The sequence below is a fragment of the Varroa jacobsoni genome, unplaced genomic scaffold (assembly GCF_002532875.2).
Source record: "Varroa jacobsoni isolate VJ856 unplaced genomic scaffold, vjacob_1.0 scaffold_374, whole genome shotgun sequence".
NCBI lineage: Eukaryota > Metazoa > Arthropoda > Arachnida > Mesostigmata > Varroidae > Varroa > Varroa jacobsoni.
In genome coordinates this window covers 242,574-262,445 of record NW_019213276.1, presented here as the reverse complement: position 1 = coordinate 262,445, position 19,872 = coordinate 242,574, and the positions used below count along the sequence as shown (strand labels likewise).

General features: G+C 42.6%; 1 protein-coding gene and 1 long non-coding RNA gene across 2 annotated transcripts; one reads left to right on the top strand and one right to left on the bottom strand.

The window, feature by feature from the left end:
- Positions 1 to 872: 872 nt before the first annotated feature.
- Positions 873 to 6,368, bottom strand: Prm (Paramyosin). Its single transcript, XM_022832137.2, has 8 exons — positions 6,137 to 6,368; positions 5,317 to 5,504; positions 4,309 to 4,431; positions 3,967 to 4,149; positions 3,697 to 3,838; positions 1,741 to 3,426; positions 1,471 to 1,611; positions 873 to 1,169 (listed from the first exon to the last, which is right to left on the bottom strand). The coding sequence occupies exons 1-8, from the start codon at positions 6,245 to 6,247 to the stop codon at positions 1,110 to 1,112; spliced, it is 2,634 nt and encodes an 877-aa protein (XP_022687872.1). The 5' UTR covers positions 6,248 to 6,368; the 3' UTR covers positions 873 to 1,109.
- A 169-nt stretch (positions 6,369 to 6,537) lies between these two features.
- Positions 6,538 to 19,234, top strand: LOC111259846 (uncharacterized). Its single transcript, XR_002679880.2, has 4 exons — positions 6,538 to 6,641; positions 13,379 to 13,493; positions 17,069 to 17,216; positions 19,157 to 19,234. It is a non-coding gene; the product is annotated as an uncharacterized LOC111259846 (long non-coding RNA).
- Positions 19,235 to 19,872: the final 638 nt, after the last annotated feature.

Genomic DNA, 19,872 nt, shown 5'->3' with positions numbered 1-19,872 from the left:
TAAACAATATCGTTGTCGTTGTCAGGGGAGGACAAACCTTCGGGCGATTGTAGCTCCGACGTTTCGCTTCGTGGCCGATCACACACACTTGTCTCAGTTCGACTGACTACATTTCCATTGCCTCCTTCATTTTCATCAGATTATTTTTCTGTTTATTTTTGAGTTTCCGTTATGTTCTTGCCAGTCGATGCACAGCGGTATCAAGTGATCAATCGTAGGGGATATTTCGGTTAATTGAGCTATAGATTCTAACCATCTGTCTAGACCTAGTTGACCTTTTATTACCCTCTGGTGTCCCACCAACACCGTTTGACTATTGCCTCCGGATTATTTCGGCCATGTCCCCAACTCGAAAACTATAGAGGCTTCATAACTCTCATTTTTTTTTGGTCATGGCATATATATGATTATCTCCTTGCTGGGAACTGAATTGTGAATGTTGTCTTGTATAGGCTCTTACTTCTACTGGGTTCTTTCTTTCAGTATTTTGTAAATTTCTGGGGTTGGAATGGCGGTGGTTTCGAGCCACTGATCGTTTTGTTTTGCTTTGATGAATTGTTCTTAGGGGATGGAATTGATCGTTTGTCTTTGCGAAAGGTATTAGGCGTAATAGTGGATGTCCACCATCAATGTAGTAGTCAGGGGCTCGAACCCCACGCCACCCCGGGCAAGGCAGCGTCTAGCGCGGGTGCCTGGCCACTCCATGACGATCGAACGTTCGTCCTAACGATGGAGATCCTCCGCACCCTCAAACTGATTTACTGTTCTATCTCATACAACGATCACTGGAAATCAGACGCCAGCATTTTGTCCTGATAAATCTTGACCAAAGAAGTTGCCTTCGGGTCGTTGATTGTTCTCAACGAAATGTTGCGTTTCAGGATGCCGAAAAGATTTGACTGGAGTAACTGATACCAGGCGCTAGGAGCAGCCTTATGATGGGGCGGCGTCGTTCGTTGTACGTAGTCTTTCTTCAGCTCTTCAGTGTTCTTCAGTCTAATAAGTGAACTACGTTCAATGCACGACGTCACCCCGGGCCTGGTCGGCGACGCTGCTGTTGACTGCGCTGTGACATGACGGAACCGTGTGTGGATGGTAAATAGTAGCACTTAAACCTGTTGGGTGGTGCTTTCCTCGGTGATGAACACCTGCCGGCTACCGCCGGGCACCTGGATCAGACGTAGGGGGCGGTGAATTGCGTGAGTTATTACATAGCTAAACAATTACGTAAATAAATAAAACTCAATAATACGCATGTCTTAGCGAAGTATGCAAATAAATCATGCTAAATTAGTGACCATAAGAATAAGAATAAAAATATTTTCGCTCGAACAACGAACGAGTCTTTTTACCTTAGGTCTGTACAACATATATATATATACCGGTCAAGTGATTTTTTCAGACTGTCAAAACGCTTTTGCTCCATACAGCAAAATGGGTCATACAATCATAAAGGGTAACGTCACTTACAGTGGAGGTGGTGACCCAGCTCCTGTGTTTAGCCCTGATGAGAGACAGGTTTCCTTCAGCAGAATCGGCCCGATCCTCAGCGGCCTCCAGCTCGCGTTGGAAGCGACGCACGCGGGACAGATTTTGCTGACTGAGGCCTTCCTGTGAATGGAAAGAGTAATACCAAAAATGTAATGAAATACATTGAGTAATTAATTATTCAGTCATCAATGGGTGACGCGCAGAATCTCGTTTACAGACTGGCTAGCATACAAAATGCCCTGCACGTACCTGCTCGTTCAACTGCCTCTTGTAGACCTTAACCTTCTCGTTGAGCTTCTCAATGGTATCGTTGAGCATCGTGATGGTTTTGTGGTCCTCCTCGGTCTGTAGCAGCAGTTCCTTGGCACGGTGGTCCTTCTTGCGAAGCACCTTCTGAGTCTCACTGTGGCGTTTCTTCTCCTCATCAAACTCCAGTTCGATGTCCCGGATTCTTGCCTCGAGTTTGCCAATGACACGCTTGCCACCAGCCAGTGCATTAGCCTCAACCTCTTCAATGCGTACTTGCAAGGTGCGGACCTCAATCTCGAGCGACTTCTTAATCGACTCGCACTTGATATATTTTTCCTGTTCCTCAACGAGCAGATCTTTGGTGCTCTTCAACTCAACGAGCGTCCTCTGCAAGCGTTCATCGACAACGCGGAGCTCCTTATGCAGTTCATCATAGTCGGCCTGGAGAGCGGTGAGTTCTCCCTCGATCTTACTCTTGGCCGAGGCAATATTGACATTGATGGTGGTTAGCTCATTAATGCGGCTCATTGATTCCTCAAGAGACTGCTCGGCGACGCGCTTGCCACGAAGGGCGGACTCAAGAGCCACACGCTGCTCATCAAGTTCAGCCTGTAAGCCCTGGCACCTCCTCTGCGACACACCAAGCTGGTCGAGGGTCTGCTGCAGCTGACGGGCTACCTCGTCGTAGTGGGCTTGGAGCTCTTGAATTTGCATAGCTTGCTTTTTGATGACACGCTGCAGATCCAGGTTCTGTTTGTTGGCAGCATCAAGCGACATCTCCAGCTCGGTGATTTGGGCCTGCATTTTCTTCTTGATGCGAGCAACCTCAGTCTTGAGCTTAGCCTCGGCGTCGGCCAGACGCATGTTCAAGCTCTCGACCTCGAGCTGGTATTGCTTGCGCAGAGCCTCCAGTTCCTCCTCTTTCTGAGCCAGCCGTTTCTCATACTCGTGACGCACCTGCTGGAGCTCCGATTGGAGCACCTGGCAACGGTTTTCGGCCGATTTGCGCAGGCTCTCGCTCTCTTTGTAGGCAGCGCTGAGCTCGTCTCGTTCGTTCTCAAGGCGCTTGATCTCGATCTCGAGCTCATGACAACGGCGAATAGCGTCGGCTAACGAGCTCTTGGCATCCTGAAGGTCGTCGCTAAGCTTTTTGTTCTCGCGGGCCAGGGCGTCTTTCTGCTCTTGGAGCTTCTCATAATCGTGCTGCAACTTGGTCAGCTCGGCGGCTTTTTGCCGGGCATCCCTTTGGGCCTGTTCCATGAGCATGGTAACCTCTTCAAGTTTGGCCTTCAGGTCGTTATTGAGCTTTTCTAGTTGGGAAACGCGTTTCTCAAGTGCCTGGGCATGAGCGGTGGCCTTTTCAAGGTCCATGATGAGCACCTCAACCTCCGACTGGAGGCGAGATTTGTGCTTCTCGAGGGACGAGCATCTGTTGAGCAAGGCTTCGAGCTGCTCTTCGTACTCGGCGATCTTCTGAGCCATCTTGCGACGAAGATCTTCGACCTCATCAATGTGGGCCTGGCATTCGGCTTCGTACTTGCTTTTGTACGTGGCAGCATCGGCATTAGCCTTCGACAGTTGTCTTTCAATTTCCAGGCGGGCCTCAGCCTCCTCATCAAGCTGCACTTTCAGAGATTCGATTTCCACTTCCAAGGTGTGGACGTGGCTCTCCAAGGTGGAACGCCTCTGTAATCACAACATTAGTTCATTATATCGACAATCAATAAAGTTACGATTTTTAATATAGCTGTGAAAGATTTGCTTAAGAATATCTAACAAGAAGAAGCATATAGTATTGCTCTGGAGAAACTATTGGTGTATTTTTAAAGGCGACGTTGATACCGTCTGGCCATTGACATCGATTAAACCTACTACTTGTCACTGATAACAAAAGCAACTTTAAGTTTTTTTCCGAAACAAAGTTACACTTCAGTTGACGTAAAAGATGAAGCATACTCTTTCCTCATCCTCTAGTCTCCTACGGGTATCCTCCAGCTGAGTTGCAAGTTGACTTTTCAGATGGTTGACATTGTCAAGAGACACTTTTAACTCGTGAATCTCCTTCAAATATTCGGCGTTCTCAGCGCTGAGACGAGACCTGCCGGATGAATATGAATAAGGCAGAGCAAAAATGACAGAGTTAGCTAGCGTTTTTTTTTTTTCATTTTACGCAGAAGGCTTTTGATATAAGCAATTTGGCGGAGCTAGGCGAGCTGTCATACTCGCCTCTGGGCAGTGACCTCAGTGATGGTCCTATTCAGCTCTTCAATACGGATGTTCAACTCATAAATGGTAGTCTCGAGTTTTTCCACGGTTTTCATAGCGGTCATTTTCTCCTTCTGGGTATTCTCCACCTGAGCTAGAAGTTCGTATACTTCAGCCTGAAATTTCTGCTTCTCCTTATCGGACCTGTAAAGAATTTTGGAATTTTATTAGATCTTCACACGTGTACCCGTATCTCCATATGGTTGGAAAGATGCCTATGGACCAGCTAGTGCTTTAAGTTTTGAAAATACATATATTATCATTTATAGCATCTTTTGGACTAAAAGGGACACGGGTACGAACTTAGCCTTAGCTCGGGCGACGGCGTCGAGCTGCTCCTGGAACTCAGCAATTGCTTCCTGGTGCTTCTTCCGTAGATGGTGGGCAGTCTCCTCGCTTTCCAGGTGGACATCTTCCAGCAGCTTCCTATACAATTCAAAAACGGTGTTGAACTAATTAAAATCTAATTGTATTATCTATATCCAATAGCAACACAAGTATGTTCGCTGCTATTGAACCTTTAATTCAAGCTCTTTTGATCTAAACGAATGATCATTTGATTGATGAGAATCGCTTCTGCGATAGCTTCACATCTGCGCTTTACTGACTGAATTCTTCCAATTTTTTCACTTCCAAATGAAACCGTTTTTTGTTTGACCTACGTGTCTAAACCCCGTATGTGGCTTATAGTAATTTTCGTGTAGTTCGTTCTTTCTGCTCTCCTACAAGGTTGATGAACAAAACACGGTGACTGATTTTATAGGCCGGATCTAGCCTGGCTGTTTGGAATGTAGGAAATAAATACCCGCAATCCTGCCTCGTTCTTTAGCCTCAGCCTCAAGTGACAGACCTCGATCATCGCTTGCCCTAAACGACGAGCATAGCAAGGGCTATTTATAGAGAGCCCCCCTCAGTGCTACCTACCCACTAACTGCCGACTTCGCTTTCCAGCTTTGCCTACGACTGCCCATCTTGACCATCGTTGGCTATTGTTTTATAATGCAGTGCTTACGCGGATGCACCAACTCAGCCCCTGTTTTCGAAGAAAGCTGCGCTGAACTAAGATTTTATGACGCGTAAGCAAAGCGTCAGGAGGATGACCTTTAGAAAAGATCTAGAAAAAGAATGTAGAATTACTGCACTAGGTATCTGTAGAGGCTAATTTTAAAAGTCCTGTGAAATTCTGTTAATAAATAAGAGGTTCGTTGGTAGGTGCTCTCTAACGCACTGTGCTCGGTAGGTGCTGATGCACCTTTCCTTGGATTATAGATTCGAAAAAGATGCCCTTGTTTACTGCTATTATTAACGAACCTGAGCTTTGAGAGCTCAGTGTCTCGCTTCCTGTTCATTTCAACCTGGCATTCGGCTCCACCTTCGGCCTCTTCCAGACGATCGGAGAGAGCGATCAGCTGACACTGTAGATCAGACCTTTCACGTTCGATCCTCTGCCTGAGCTCTCTCTCGCTGTCCAGGTCTTCTTGGAGCAGGCGGAGCTTATCCTGAAAGCAAAAATGAAATAAAATATAACCAGACACAAATGCAAACACAGAAACGGTTTTGTCAACTGTTGTACGCGATTTGAATTCTGTTCGACTGTCAACTGGCTTATATAGGGCTTTACCATCTGTTTACACAAGAAGATGGTCGCCAGGGGCTCCATGAGTGGGCCATCATCGTTAACGGGGTCGGGGCGGGAAGGTGGGTTAAAAAGAAAAAACAACACTACACTCGATAGAACACTTGTATTCGTCCGACGGAGCTGAATTTGTATCCTGTACAAGAGATTGCACACTGCACTACGCGACGTAACAAAACGTGTAATCCTTGGGTTTCAGAGGATGCTGGCGATGTTGAGGTACAATCGAAGTAGTATCCATCGTGTTGATGTTCGCAAGAACGGTCAGTTCTTCCAGCATTTTGTTCAGTGGCAAGTTTCGATCAGATATTTAACTTGAAACTGTGCATCGTAGTTATCAACTATTTGGTAGTAAGTCAAACATTGTTCTAAGAGCGAAAATGTATTTGGTATGGTGAACTTTAAATTTTGATAAACCTGGCTAACGGGCTGGTGGTCTCTGATATCCGATGCTTTCTGTTAAACGATTTTCCGATTCGGTTGAACGATTCTTACCTCGAGCCTGGTGAGGGCACCGAGGTCGGTTCCATACTCGATGGAGATATCACCGGTGGTGCCGGAAGTGCTCTTGTAAACGTATTTGCTGGTTCTCGATACCGAGGACATGGTTGATCCTCCGAGTCGTTCGGGTCAAGAGATCACACTCACACAATCAACAACGACCCGCGATAGTGCCAGACACGAAGTACTCGAAACTCCCGGAGCTACTGAGCCTGTCTTTAGCTCAACTCGGGTATTAAGTTAGAAGCGGTGGCCTTTTTGGGTATCGGGCCGGGCGGGTCCAGAGAGGGTATGTGACTGAGTGAAAGAAGGAATACGCTTCCCAGGATGCCTACGAGCACCCCGGTGAGCTCGTCGACTCACGCGCGAGTCCCAGTACTGTGTTTCAACCGGGGTGGTGCGACCATTGCGGGAGACTCCAGTAGTAGCCGGGCCCCATCGGTTGACCTACCTGCGGCGCCGACAGCAGTGGTGATGGCAATAGCGGCCGTAAAGAGCAGTGAGTACTCTGGGAATGTTGATCTGTGAGTGTTCCGGCCCTTGGAGAATTCCAAGGGCCACTATCGTTTCGGTGTGTATGTATATGTGTGCTGTTGCTGAGCTCGAGCCCTTTCTGGGGTCTGAAAAGAAGCTAGAATAGAGCTAGCTGGTCTCGTTTGGTAACCCTGCAAAACCAGTGCCGGTATGGTCGCCTAGTTCGTGTGCCTTTCCTGTCCGTCGTCGCCCTTTTTCCTTGCACTTTGTATACACAGCTATAGCAACTGGGTCTGCGGTGGGTTTCAGTTGATAGTATAGAATGCTCTGCGTTGGGAAAAATCGACTTCAACGTCATACTAATGCTGGCCACAACCCAAGCATAGTAGTTCTAGGAGAGAGAGAAAAAGAAAAGGACGACGATAAAGAGCGCTGCTTGGGTAGACATACCGGTCCCGCAAGAAACGAAAGGGGCCAGAAGGAAAGTGGTTCTCGGTGTCTCGGTGTGGGCCCGCCGACGAATAGAGGGCGGTAAAGGGACGCACTGCCACCCGCCACCTAAGCCTTTCGCAGAGTTGGGCTCAAGTGATGATGAATTTTTCGTGCTGGCTAATAGCTGCTGCACTCGTTCGAGAAGGCTCTCCCTTTACAACAAAATATTGACGAAGAAGACTTACATTTTTTTTAATAGAAACTTTACAGCTGTCATTTAGCTAGACTTGTACAGGTTGCTTTACAATGTACACAAAGCTGCTCTGTTTACTCTAAATAAATGACATGAACTAACGAGGGAAGTATTCGTTTGAATGAAATTGACATTGGATTTCGCGGCTACACGGCTCTACGACCAGCTAAAGCGTTGAGCTGACAATAAAGTTACATCTTCAGATGGATACAGCGCTGCAAAATCTCCACTTAGACTCTAATGAGCGTTAGGTACTATCGGCAGGTCGTGAGCTCTGAGCTGCTTGCCAAGGCGGGGTGTTCATGGGTGTCAGTCGATAGCGAGCTTGAAAGCGGCAAGAATTGCCAGTTTCAATGGGTCTACATCGTTGTCCGACATGCTATGTGGAGGAATAAATCTCACGCAAACCCGTCACACGTACAGTCACGCAGAGAAAGCCATAGTCTTGCACACGTTTACATATAAGTAGCTAGGCAAAACGTAGACTCTGCGGGCTGCCACGTTCGAGACATAGCAAATGTCCTACGTAGATCAATAACTGATAAACGCTCATTTTCACGCGTAGAACAATCGTAATGAGATTGTGTCAAGGCATTAGCACGCGACTGAAGCCATTAGATATTTAGGGAGAGAAGGATATAATAGCAAATAAGGTAGCCATGGTGACATAGCGCAGGTCTGAACAAAATGCAATCGGAAAAAAAAGCTACATAGCCATAGTGGACTATCCAGAACTTGAACGTAACGAAAAATACATTTATTTCTTTTCGCCGCTATTTGTCGAGGCTTACTAACCCTTAATGGCTAGGTATAGGTTTCAGTTTGCGGTTTGCTTGGCCATATGGGTATTTTCGTCATAATTATCGTCACTCAACCATTCGGGTCGCCAAGTGGGATTTGGAACAGGGTTCTGTGATTCTCCAGGAAACGAAAACGACGTGACAACGGCAAAGTGCATCTCCTATACGCCTCGTGTAATTCATGGACTAAAGAATAGTATTACATTATATAATTAACAATATGGCATGCTAAAACGCGAAAGAGATGGGGATGACCATTTACGGATCAATGTACTCGTTCGCCTATTCACGGCTAATTAATCAATTTAGTCCTAATCTATTTTATATTTAATTTGGCATATGCATTTTATATTTTCGGCGTAGTGACTGAGACTTCTGCTCAGTGTTTTTGATTAGGTTCGATATCGCTGGGGTGGAGTAACTTAGGCTTGAGTTGGACTGGTTTCTTTTAGGAAATGGATAGAGTTAGGTGCTTACATGCAAACTACTGGATGGAATAATATGCGTTTAATAGAAGATGAAAGAACTAAAAGCAAATTGATAGTATTATTATTTTGCCTGTCAACTGACTGAAGACAGAACATATCTAGTAGCTCTACGCAGCACCATGTTTATCATGTTGTGGCTAACTGTGTAAGCCGCGTAATAAACAGGTAATAGGCAGACTTTGAAGACGATTTGTTCATAATAGCGGGTATTCTAAAATCAGTTTGCGGTGTTGCACCCATCCATATGTCTACCTCTAAGCAGTTATATATGTATATTATATATATCTCTAAGCGGTTATATCTAAGGCGGAATACAAGCGTTTCATCGCAAGCACCTCCCATCGCTCAGACCGTGATGCCATTAGAACTAGAGGATATGTAAAGGAACTCGTCATAGCATGATTATTTTTGGGGGGGGAAAAACGTGCTGGGTCCAGCTTGTATACACCCTACACTGCCTATCTTCTAGCTAATAAAGTCTAGAATGTGTAAGAGACTTCTATGTTCTAGCTACTGCCGGAACTTAAATGCCCCTAGTGACGATGCTGTCGATGAAAAATTGAATGGTGACACTGAGTATAGCACAATTAGATAATACGGAGCTATTCAGCAGGCTGAGAATTTCCGGTAACTGCTAAACGATAAAAAAAAAACGTCGAACAGCTATATTTTGGTTTATGTTAAATGTGCATTTTTCTGTATGTATTGTTGTACACATGAAATCAATCGTTGTAAAGGTCCCTCAACGACAGCGTATTTATGATTGATTTGCGTTGCCGTATCCGGCGTCGTTAGAGATTGCTTGTGTAAAATGATCAAAAGTAGGAAACGATGCTTCACCTATCGCCAATTTTAACTGACGTAATTCTGTAGAATATAGGCTGAAGCCACGGCATCATCCTGTTTTTTCCGATACATACTGTGAGCGAAGGGTATTGTCGGGGGGATCGTGTATTGTCGGTGAGTAACCGCACCGTATGCTATCCATTGCTACTATACACATTTATGAGGCTTTTCGAAAAAAAGAAAAAGTAGCGTTGACCCTTTCCTTTTCGGACAACATCTTGTGCTAACATATGTATCCATTGTCAGTAGGAGCATTAGTTTATTTTCCAATTTATGCCCCTATGTCCTGTTAATAACAACGGTGTGTCGAAAGCAAGTTTCTTTTCTGGTAATATTTAAGTAAACTACCACTAGACTACACCAAACTCAATTGCATATATCCTGGAATCAGGTTCACTTTTTATTTTTTCCAAAGTTAGTGTTTTCAGCATTATCTTATAGCATGTCTGGTTATAACAAGTCCCGTTATGAACCCAAAGGGAATGCATTGTTCCTACCCTATTTATTCCGAGAATTCCGGTGATTCCAGTGATTCGTTCTTCGGTTTGAGATTCCGAGCTGGTTGCCTGCTCTATGATCCTCAACCTAGAAATGTACGTTGTTAAAATTTTTCAGCCATTAATGAGCTATTGTCATGTTTCGGCCCGTTGATGTACTCGCATATGCACAATCATATCATATCAGTCTACGTGTTCCTTCAATACTAAAACGATTTGCATTTAAAGGCAGAGCGCTTAGCTACGACGTCTTTCTCTTGTTTGGGTCTAGCTGCCTTAAGAGCTGGAGGCGCCTCTGCAATAGACGGTTCGGCGTCAGCTAGACCACCTTTTTAGCGGCGTCAACCGAGTGAATCATCGGCGATGTAAGCAAACAAAGGCGACTGAAGTTACCTCATCGGACGCGCGTACATAGGATGACTACTACATACCAAAGTTGTATATAGCATATGACTGCATCGATCTGTTCTTTGCTTAGACCCGTTAGACGAGGTCTTGAAAAACCCAAGTGGTTTTATCTGTTATTACAAATATTATTAAACGACTGAGGACTGTCTTTTTAAGCCTATCAATTCCCATAAACTCATTGGCAATTGTTTACCATTAGATTTACATGAAATTCTCTGCTATGTAGGTGTGTGGTTCGTATGTTACAGAAGCACGCTTGCGCAAATCTTAACATAAATAACCCCAGCCGCTATTTTGAAAAATATGCCGTATCAATTTGTTGCCTGCGTTGGCCCTACGACGATGACATAACGTGAGGACAAAGTAAGCTTCAGTAGAGATACATAAAGTTTAGGTTTCTTTTAGCTATTCTAGGTTAAACCTTAAAAATGGTTTTTATATAAGATTTGAAGTATATATAAGCATCGCATGGACGATGCACTTTTATTTTCCGCTCTGAAACACCATAGTTGGCTATATGCCAAGAAAAACTTTCAAAAGGTATATGGCGATGTTGACATAAATCATGGTGGGAAAAAGAAGGCTCTTTTTTTAGGACAAAGCTTCTCTAATGAACATTTTCGTTTGACTACATTTGTATTGATTTTTCTATTATCCTATGCGACAAGCTGTTGACCAAGCTTAACACAATGGATGATTTCCTTTATGTTTTTTCTTTTTTTTTTTTTATTTATCAAATCGCACAAAAAAATGACAAGAAGTTTTACGGTCGTATGTATACCGAACTTCTCCTTCTTTCGCATTGTATAACAACGGTGCTGAAATATTGTGATCTTAATTAAATTTGCCAATGTACACAAACGCGGCATTAAAATTTAAGCTTGACGTTCAAGTCCTCTTAGTAATAGTTATATGGTGGCTATCCTTATCCATCGTCATGCTACTACAGTATAGTAGCTCGTCTATATGTCAATGTAAACTATTCAACTGAAACTTTTTGTTCCTTTTTGAAAGGCTTCCTTTATTTGATCGGACATATTGTGGTGATATATATATGAATTCAGTCAAGAGCAATGTAGATGCACAGGTGATTTTCTTATATCCTGAACCACGGCACTCTACTTCATACCGATGGTTTCTCCTGGATCCGTTGTTATTTACCTGGCTCATTGAACAAGTCCCTCAAAATCGTTACCTGCCTCAGCCGAAAACGCCTCAGCTGTTTCAACTTCAACCGAGGTGGTTTCCTATCAACTATTCGAATACTCATTTATTATCATAAAAATACTACGGTCACGAATCAAGTTTCCTAGTTTACGTATTTAACTACTATTACATTACTCTCTATTGGAGTATGTACCTGTCAAAAATCTAAATCTATTATAATGGTAATCGCGGCAGAACTTACCACTCCATCAGAGATTACCGCTCGGATAGAGATCAGAATCGTTGACTGAGCGAATGCTTGCCGGAGTCGTTACCAAAGCAGCGAAAGGGAAGATACTTCGCACTTCTGTTAGATGTAATGAATCAATTGTTTTGTATTGATTGTGTCCAATGCTAACGCGGCGGTAAATGATAACAATTTTTTAAGAGAAACATTCTAAATTAGTCATAGTTGTAGACTAACCACGCTACAAATTGCCAGACGTACCAAAACGCTCTTAATCAATGAGCTACTCAACGTACGAAAGAGATGATAGAACAAAAAAGTCTACCAAATCAATAGCGTTGTACGTATGGACACGTCGTCAACTTCTATCGACCCCAAAGGGCAAGTTCCTTGTGAAACGTTCGTACTACGTAACTAGCGCGCGTAGCAGTGTTGTTATCGGCTGTTTTTCTTCGTGTCGCATTGGTATCCTCCCCGATACCTCATTGTCCCTTGGTCACATGTTGCTTTGTGCTAAGCAGGAATGTCGTTAGTTTTGAAGTGTATTAAATTAAACTAACATCTTATATTATTCCAGCTAGGGTCGTACTGAGCGCGGCAAAAGGCAGCAAGCGACAAATCTAGCGTACGTTTGAAGATTTGCAACTGGCTAGAAGAGACTTTCTGATCAAAATGCCAGACGAGTCACTCGTTTTCTGTACAGATTTAGTGGCTGATCGGCAATTGTTAACCGCTGATGTCTCGTCTTTGCGCCCACCTTGTCTGAACCAGCGGCCTGACCCTATCAGGCTTTATGGAGGCATTAAGGATCAGGTGGAATCGGATAACGTTGGGCGACGTGTTTATATATATTTACTTGTAGGCGTTGTTATCTTAAATGTGGATCGGTACCACTGTATTGCTTACAATATTCTGCTTTTGATGAACAGCAATTGTTTTCTATTACGATGCTGTTTCTATTGTTTTGCCTAAGAATGTCTCATCTCGATGGTTTGGACAAAACAGATATTAACGCATTATTCCTATTTGTATAGGACAAATATTTTGGCGCCTTTACCATGTTTGACTATGCAACGATATAGTAAAATCCGATTTGATATTAATGAAGTGCAACGTTTTTTTCATATCATAAGAAAAAATAGCGATGTGATGACTAATAATTTAATATTTTATAAGTCAAACTTAACTAGCGCATAACGGCCTTATTTGGCCTGCTTTTAGGCTTCTGCTATCCACGTTGTTAGAACTTTGTGATTCCCTCGTTCGCTGTTGTGTGTGGGTATAGTAACACAAACTAATAGGGCGACGCGCAATTGTTGTTACAGTAAGAAGTAGATTGAGCATTGCTACATCTCGAGCCTTTGACTGAGCTCACTGAATTGCATGGTATCGCATAATATTCTATCGGTAAGATTTTATTTATCCAATTGGCTTTCGTGTGTCCCTTGCCCGCTGGATAAATGACAAACGGCGCAAACTAGTAATTAAGTTCCATTTGTCTAACATTGAAAGTAAATATGCTACGTTTGTGATATATATATATATACATACGTAAACAAATGCACCGCGACGACCGTATCTTTTTAAGGTGCTTTTTTTTGTTTCTGTGACTCTAACAGGTGACAACATTTGTTGATCATTTCAGATCATCCATGAGCAGAGGTCACTGGTGTAGCAAGCACGACCCGGGGCGCATTCCTTTTAGCTGACTGTTTTGCTCGTACGATGTGATATATTTGCATAAGGGGCAATTCTCGTCAGTGAGTAATCAGACTAGACGACAGCAATGTCATCACAGCAATAGCTCGTCGTTAGAAAAGCTTTTTGATCTGAGCTCTTTTTCGACTAATAGAACGGGAGACGTCTTATTGGCGGAGATGTCTCTGCTAAATTCAAAGCAAAAAAACTTGTTCGTGTATAAGTTTACCTATAAAAACGAGGGTGTATGCGGATAGCAGAAAGAGCCAGCATAAATATAATGCTTCAAATGTAGATTTCTAATAATACAGTATGATGCGCATATAGCTTTGTTTCGTTAGGTACGTTATGGCTCTACTATAGCAAATAGTACCGGCAAACCCCCTTTTTGCGCAGATGAACTACAAAGGGGTAAATAACGCCTAAAAGTTTCGAATATATATATAGATATATAAACGTGATCCGATGAAAAGAACGTATCTATTACGGGAAAGAGAATTTTAAGGATTGACGGAAAATTTTACTGTTGCCGTTGTCTGTGACCGCTGAATGTAGGAATCCACATTGCAGCGATATATATTTCCTACCTGTCCTATAATTCGGCCATCCTAGCGTCCATTAAGGCTCGGCGCCCATGATAAAAAGAAGACTTCCGTCTACTTCATGGGCGACGCGGTGGCTCATAACATGGGTAGAAAAAAACGAGCTTCACAAAATTTGGCAAACGCAGAACGCACATTTCAATAGAACGCGGCGGCGCGATGGACTGTTACAGTAAAATAGGAACTATATTCTAGCAGCACTTTGATAAACCATGTGTTTTACATTAACTAATAGGTAATGTAAGTGTGATTTCATCATATTTGATTGCCACTGGAAACTCAAGTAGGCACACAACGTACCTCGGTGCGTAGCCTATCCGGCCTAACGTTATAGTTGCAACAGCGCCGAAAATCGCTTCCCATGCTACGAAGCAACCTATTTTTTCTGCTATCTTATTTTTATCAAAAAAAAAACATCGAAACTTGCACCAACAAAGACTAAAAACTGTCCGTCTCCCTTTCCTGTGAAGATATCAGTGTCACTATAAAAATTTACGAAAACAAGTTTAAAAAGATGCGATTGATAAGATAAAGTCTGCATAATGTATCTGGAACTCGTCAACATGCTGTTCATGTTCCTATGGCTATCCGGTGTACAGGTCGAACGAATAGCTTAACCGCATAAATCTGATAGCTCCTTTTCTTACATCAACGGAACGAAAGAAGATCCTGGCAGAATATGCTCGTTTTGTTCCTAGCAGACGCCACAAGAGGGGGCTGCGAGCCATCAAGAAGCGTATGCTCGAATGGCGGGGAATGAGTTAGGGTCGCAGCGTTCGAAAAAAGAGCACAGTTCTAAGGCCCGGTCTTTTTGTATGTGCTCAACAAACGTAAATAATCATCAGTTAATACGTATGAACAATTGTCAGTATCCTAAGTCAAAAGGAAACGTAACTCAGAACTGTCTGTCAATTACCTTACGAATCATTGGTTCCGTTCAATCAAACGGTCAGAGAAAGAAAACATTGTATCTAGAATTCGAGAGGCGTACCGACAAAAAGATGATGGAACGCATCGATTTGAAAACAATAGTAGCAAGTCAATAATAATTCAATGTGTCGTTTTAGCCTTAGGTTATGTAAATTCTGTCTGTATTATGACCCTAATAATGTTCATAGTGTGTTTAAATCTGAATTTTTGCAACAAGTATTAGACCCAACTGATACGGTAATTTTCTTACGGATCTACAATCTGCCTTTTGCACAAAGGGTCCTCATAAACTGTTACCACTCGTTCTTTTTGTCCTTACTACGTGAGTCAGTAGAGCTTAGTCGATTTAAAATTGTCACATTTTAATTGAATTTGCTTTTCCTTGGCTCTAATTATCAGCTCACGCATTTTTTAAGGGGAAAAAAAATGACGAGTTTATGGCTTGTCACACAAGCGAGAACCATTGCATATCGGTTTGACTGCGTGGCGTTCCGTAAATAAACGTTGAGGCTGTAGTCTACAACGTTTAAGGTCGTGCCAACATTGTAGGTGTCGCTGTTGTTTTAAGATGGCCGCGCTACCGCGTGTCTAACGCTAGATGAGAGCGATTAAACTATTTCAGGGCTTTGCTTCAAAGGTCGCCCACAGATTGCAAAATTGCTCACCACACGCTACATCCCATAAGATAAAAGAAAGTACTTTTTGCATTTCTTTGGTCAGGCTAGAAAGAACAAGAGAAAATGAGCTTTGTAGGAAAGACCCAATCAAGGACAGTGTTGGAAAGGAAATCAACGCTGAAAAAATTTGACCGCTAGTAGTAAAGCAGAAGTAACTCAACGTCGACTTTTATAGGTGCGCTCACAACACTGGCGTACGCCAGTTCCAATTGTAGCCGAAGTGCTTGCTCAAGTTAGCTTTTATTAATACACTTATAATTAGTAGTTAAAAATCTTGCTCCCTATTTATTTAGTGAAATCCGCAACATTCTGAAAAAAACATTAATCGACTTGGCTTAATACGTTGATGGCAATGCTATAATCTGGATGTAATCTATACTGCGTTAATATATTTGATAAAGAAACCCTAAAGGGCTCAGTATATTGAAATATGTTTCGGGTAGACGTATTTCAGAAGACCCTCAGCCTTATTACTAATCGTGTAAGAAGAGCCAGGCAACATTAACGATGATTTCGTTGAGAAATGGTACTTTTCGTCCACAGGAAAACATGGCAGTGTTTCTTAGCTTGAAAGCTTATGGGAATCTTCACATAGACTCAACTGGTGAATATTAATCAAAATGAATCAAAAGACTATTCATAAGATTGCCATGCCAAACAAACCATGAAACACTGCACTGCCAGCTTGCAAGTCCGTCCTAAAATCCCTTGGCTCTCCAACTGTTTACAGAACCGACAACTTGAACTTAGCAACTATGTACGTTGCGAACATCAAATATATGAACCTAGTCTACAGCTATTCTATGTGGGTTAAGGTAACTTAACAGCAGATCAAATTCCAACCAAAGGGTAAAATTTGCATGCAAGAATGGATAACACAGAACAGGTTCTTAATCAACGAAGGAAAGTCATTTAAAAAATCGCCAGGCTTCCTTAGTTAGGGCGATGATTTTACCTGACCGTAAACTAGTGACCCAGAAGGAACCCAAGCTAAATATGGCGCAGGCAACTCACACTATTTTGACTTCTACCTAACGACAAAGCGTGAAATTGCGTTGCCGTAACAAAGAGAAAAAGCCTACAACTTTATAAGTGAAATACAAACAGATTGTATTTCGTGGCATTTTGAAATTTTACATGATTGGTGCTCTAAAAGACAAAAAAATTATGATATCAATCAAAGTTAAAAAATAGAAAAAAGCCTACAGAAGACCACATAACGTTCATACGACTACTATGGCCCAGACTGAACTATGGCTCTCGAACCTTTTTTGCCAGCCTTAATCTACCTTTCACGTTCATATAGCTATACCTGGTGGCAGTTGCTTTCACTTAAATAGTAATAATATTATTATTGCATTATTGTCAGCTTTTTTTTTAACATACTCGATCTTCTTTTCTCTAATACATGCTTTATTATCTATGCAGCGTTCATTGCTCGGGATGCCTGTCGATACCAACTGACGCTTCTTTTGGTCCCTTAAGATTAAGAAAATTACTTCGTCTGCCTCTGCTATTTATCTCCGAGACAGGACAGACCTTTCTAATAAAACGATGAGGCTCATCGTTTTAGAAGGTAAGCATTTCCTTTGCACGTGTGTCCGTTGTGGCCTCGCATCGACCTGCGTCTTCGTTTGCATGCAGCTTACGCGCCATCACAAGTGGTCTCAAGTAAGGGGATACTGATGTCCAGATCACTGCCAACAAGACTGTAGAGTAGAACGGGTAGCGTGCATCTTGCGTTGTCGCTGCAGCGTTGCCTATAGCAGTGTGTGTAATCACTATAGCTCTATAATCCGTTCAAGAAGATAATATCTTCGTGTAATGTACCCTGCAAGTATGTGCAGATAAGGTCTAACCAGAGTATATGGATCTCCGGAGAAGACCGATAATGCTCACGGGAAATAATTACTTGGTAAGCTTAGTGCCAACAAACCTTTTTGTTCAATATGCGTACCGAATAGCAGTTTAATAGCAGAGTCTGCTCTGAATTCGTCTCGGCCATAAGCCAGACAAATTGTATATAAGGGCTATTTTAGTTGACAAGCAATATCAACATATTTTTCGATATAATGAAGGATGGAGGTCTCCTGGAAAAGTTCATCACCTTAGAAGTCAACGTATAATACTTCCATCTCAGACGCACTGCTACTTATTAAAAATCGACTTTTTGTGTTCAGATTTAATACCGTATTACAACACCCTCGTGTTGTAACTAAAAAAAAACATTGGAAAAATACCAGCTGTAGCTCCTTTCTTTTTGGAGAGAGATCCTAACTTCGCCGAACGCAAAGTTTAGTTGACGAGAAAAGTTCGCGTGGCACGTAGAGATAATTTGTACTGCCGGCATTATTCCCATTTCAACGTTGCGTGCACGGAAAGAATTCGGTCGGTTGATTCGGAGCCCTGAAGTGTTCTCCATTAAAATCTGTCTAGGTCGTTCTCTGTGCCTTTAGAAACAAAATGCGTTCTCATCCAATAGCAAACAAACAATACAAGGCAAATACGCTAACGGTGAGCACAACGTTCGCGTAAGTCAGTATCGTCCAATGGCGTCAAGCTTCGGCTAACATGTCGACCAACATTTAACTAACATTCTTTTAAGTGAATGATTCCAAACGTTCCGTGAATAATATGTATGGAAGCGATTGCATTGAAACACGTTCTTAAATGAAGGCTAAAACAACGAGTGCTGCTGCGACGGATAGAAATGGTTTTTTTTTTTTTGGGATGATTCTTGAGAAAATAAAGTTTATAGTGGCAAGAAAAGACAGGCGCGGGCTTGAGGGAAGTTCGTTAGAAAGAAAGGTGAAAAAGGCAACATTTTATACATATTATGTAGATTAAAAAATGTATCCGAGATATTTTGATTGAACATTTTTTTGTCTTACATTATCTTGCAGAAATATTGAATAGTTCCGACTATCACTTAGCATCTAAATCGCTAAAAAAAAATACATGTGGTAAATTAGTTTTTTGTTGAAGGAATTGTGGGTGAGCTACTTAATATTCATTATTTTAAACTAACGTCTCAAAAACAGCGATTTTAGTGAGAAACTTAAAAAATTGTTTATCTATTTAATCACATCTGCTCTATATATCGTTGGCCGGGCTTTTTTTTCAGCGATTTGTTTACTTGTCCAAAAACAAGTCAGATTTGAATTTGACTGAAAGGTATAACAAATAAGAGAAAAATGAACTTTCAATTAATCAGACATTATGTGGTCTAAAATAAGCTTTGGTGGAACTTCGATAAAAATAATATAATAATTGGCTTACAGCTATAAAAAAATAAGTTCATGATACAACCTTCAGTTGAGGAGCTCTATTCGGCCATTAAATCGCCGAGGCTAAAAGCAATGACTAGTGATCGAGCTCCGAATCCCTGTGAGTCGATTAAAAGTCGACGAGATCTTTTTCCTAAGCCCCGACCTTGACTATTTCAATTTTTATAAAGTCACTTTGTTGCGCTATGAGCAACGTACGTTCGCGTTTACTTCTCTGTTCCCCCAACAGATGCACTTCATTACAATCATTCTCATCGCAATTGTCACTGCCATCCCGTACACGAGACCCATCTCGACGAGACGCCGCCGCCGCCGCCGCCGCCGCTGCTCTCGTCCTTAACAAAACGAGTGAAGATAGAGAATCAGTCATTGCCGGAAACACCTGCGCCAACTCTGACTCGCGTTAGTGTGCGCAGAGTTGACCTGACACAAAACCCATTTTCCAGAGGTGGCAATAAAGAGGCTGAAGAGATAGATACAAGATCTTCAAGCCGGGATAAATCGAAGATAATGAAGAAGCATGGCAGACGCGATGGACTGCATCGCCATACCGCCGCCATTGTCATCGCTACACACAGCGTAGTTCAAACCAAGCAGCTTCGATGTGGTAGCGGAACGCCATAACCGATCTCGTCTGTTTAAACTCGGCCGCGACCTTGTGCAAAGATTTGGCTGGCCCTTGTTCAATTCTTTACTTTGTTCTGCTGCTAACTTTGACGCCGACAACATTACGATACCATATTTCTGGCCAGTCGGCTTCCGCTGCGAAAGCCGTAGAGAACAACATCTGACTCGCAGTATGGTAAGAGACTAGAAAGGGATCTCGCCCACCGCCGCAAAAAATATGTCACGAGGCCGGCCAAAAAGGGTCGACGCTGAAACGATTAAGTTTCCAGCGGTATCGAGACGATTAAGTAGACGCTGGTAATAGTTGTGTAACGGGAA